This window comes from Poecilia reticulata, unplaced genomic scaffold (genome assembly GCF_000633615.1).
Source record: "Poecilia reticulata strain Guanapo unplaced genomic scaffold, Guppy_female_1.0+MT scaffold_1588, whole genome shotgun sequence".
Taxonomy (NCBI): Eukaryota; Metazoa; Chordata; class Actinopteri; order Cyprinodontiformes; family Poeciliidae; genus Poecilia; species Poecilia reticulata.
Window position 1 is genome coordinate 1 of NW_007616320.1, and position 2,449 is coordinate 2,449.

General features: G+C 37.5%; 1 protein-coding gene across 1 annotated transcript; it reads left to right on the top strand.

Moving 5' to 3' along the window:
• Window positions 1-6: 6 nt before the first annotated feature.
• On the top strand, window positions 7-2,435 carry LOC103461452 (uncharacterized; the record flags this gene model as incomplete). Its single annotated transcript, XM_008403751.1, has 4 exons — window positions 7-403; window positions 596-1,482; window positions 1,632-1,692; window positions 2,241-2,435. Coding segments are annotated over exons 1-4 (1,336 nt in total), but the record flags the coding sequence as incomplete, so codon positions are not given.
• Between the last annotated feature and the right edge of the window lie 14 nt (window positions 2,436-2,449).

Consider the following 2,449-nt stretch of genomic DNA (forward strand, 5'->3'; position numbering starts at 1 on the left):
ATCTATTGTTGTTAAAAGTGAAACAGATGTTTTACTTTTGCTCAGAGAAAAATCTGCGAAATGGGTGCCTGAGCTTGGAGTCTATGAAATGGAAGGAGAAAAAAAGGGCAATCTGGCCTGCATAAACCTTAAGACACTCAGTGATTCTTTTCCTATTTGTTTTTACAACAGAGGTGTCAGATTACTCCACCCACTTAAGCATATGCCAAAATGGAGCATGTGAAGGAGAGTATTCAGAAAGCTTTGCCATCACTCAGGAGTGATCTGGTTGAGTCAGTTATCTCTACACTTGAGATGATTGGTGTAAACTGTGTTGAAGACCTTGGTTTCGTCAGGACAGAGGATCTTGAAGGAATTCTAAAACCTATCCAGTGTAGAAGACTGATCCAAGCTTTCAGCACTGGTAAGTTARTCTACTCTACTTTCAAATGAAAACTCTGTATAATTTTCTCATAATGAGTATTGTTTTTCATGTCTGTATAATCTYTACACACACAGATATATATATCATTTAGGTTTAATCTTGTGTTCATATTGATATAATTAACATGTTTTTTGTTTGTTTGTTTGTTTTTGTTCTATTGATTGTATTTAGAATTGCAAGCTGACTCTGCCCCAACTACTGAACCTTTGCAGCTGAATAGCCACCAGCTGCAACTATCACCTGTGACTCCTGGTTCCTGTGAGGAATATCCTGTGCCATGGCACAAAATGCCACCCCAAGTTATGGTTGCTGTTGAAGAAAAGAAAAGACCAAAACCTAAAGACAGAAGGGAACTTGTTCGCATTATCATTGATGATGTTCTCGGTAAGGACCAAATAAGGCCTGGAAGAACTAAGTTGAGGAACATTGCACAGCAGATTGTAGAGCAATATCCCTGCTCTTTCCAAGACAGAGAGGTCAATGGAATTAAAGTTATTGGAACAGGATATGATGCTCTGTTTATACAGCTTGAAAACAGAGTTGAAAATGTTATGAGACCATTGAGCTTTGTTTCAACAAAGAGACCAGGCGAAGATGATGTGATGGCATCACAGAAAAAGTGTTTGTCTTCAAATCGCTATGGTTGTGTGCAGTGGCAGCCAACTGCTGAGAATGTGAGAAATCTAGAATTCACACAGAAACAACTGAAAACTGCCTTCCAAACAAATAATTTTCCAGAGTCTGATGTTCGAAGAATGATGGCTGAAACCTACAGCATTCAGCGAGCAGCAATCAACAAAGGAAACTCCATCATCAAGTTACTAGAAGACTGGCCTTTTCTCTTTGAAGCAATCCACCTGTTTGATCACACAACCACCCTTCTTGGCTTCCCAGTTCAAACCAGACTGGCAGAGGAATTGTCAAAAAAAGAAAATACAATAAAAGACTTCCTTGGGTCCAGAGGGGTGGATATTCCAGGAAGCGATGTTGTCCAGCTGATTAGTGGAATTGCAAAATTCTTCAATGAGAAACCAGCCCAACTATTTTGTCAAAATGAGGTAAATTTACAATGTAAACATTTAATTTTGTCAAAAAATATTAATTATTTTTTGTAAAAATTTGTTGTTTAGTTCCGTGCATTAGAAGATTTACATGCTTTGGTGCTTACATTTCTCTATTTTGTGTATATTTTCTTTTCTCTCCTTAGCTGCTGCACCCAGACAGTCCTGATCATGACCTGCCAAGCACCCCATGCATCTTTGTAATGGGTGTGTATTATTTTTGCTTTCCTCAGTCTGTTAACACTTTTGATTGAAAATTCTAAATGTATTATGTTTTCTAGAATAACCTTCAAATAATGTTTAAAGTTTGTTAATATACATTTGGATGCAATATCATACACATTGTCGGAACTGAATACCAGGGGTTCCCAAAGTCGGTCCTCGAGGGCCGGCATCCTGCATGTTTTATTCTCTCCCTGGTGGTTGTAACAACCTTTTCAACAAGACGATGTTCCTCTTAGGCCTTCTAATGAGCCATCATCTGATCCACGTGTGTTAAACCAGGGAGAGAACTAAACCATRCAGGATGCCGGCCCTCGAGGACCGACTTTGAGCACCACTGGATTATACAGTATTTTGAATAAATATAAGGACAGAGAAAAAGATGTTGACAGATATGTGAAAAAAAGTCATACAAAAAATAATAATAAAACATTTTCTATATAATTACTGTACATATTTAGAACATATTATGGACATGTTATGGTCACCTGTGGTGGATCTTAAACTCTTGTATTAATCATTTGTTTCTTTAGGYGAACAGCTTTTTAAAGTTGCTGTTGACCAAATGATTGTGAATGACCACATCAAGTCACCCATCGCTGCCCTAAGCTACACCTTCTCCATGTTTTATGTCTTGAACATAAAATATCCAAAAGACATGTCCCTGACACTGGAATATATACAAAGGTTAGTATATTTTTGTGGATATTTTGAATTATTTGGCCTGAGCAATAATAATTCT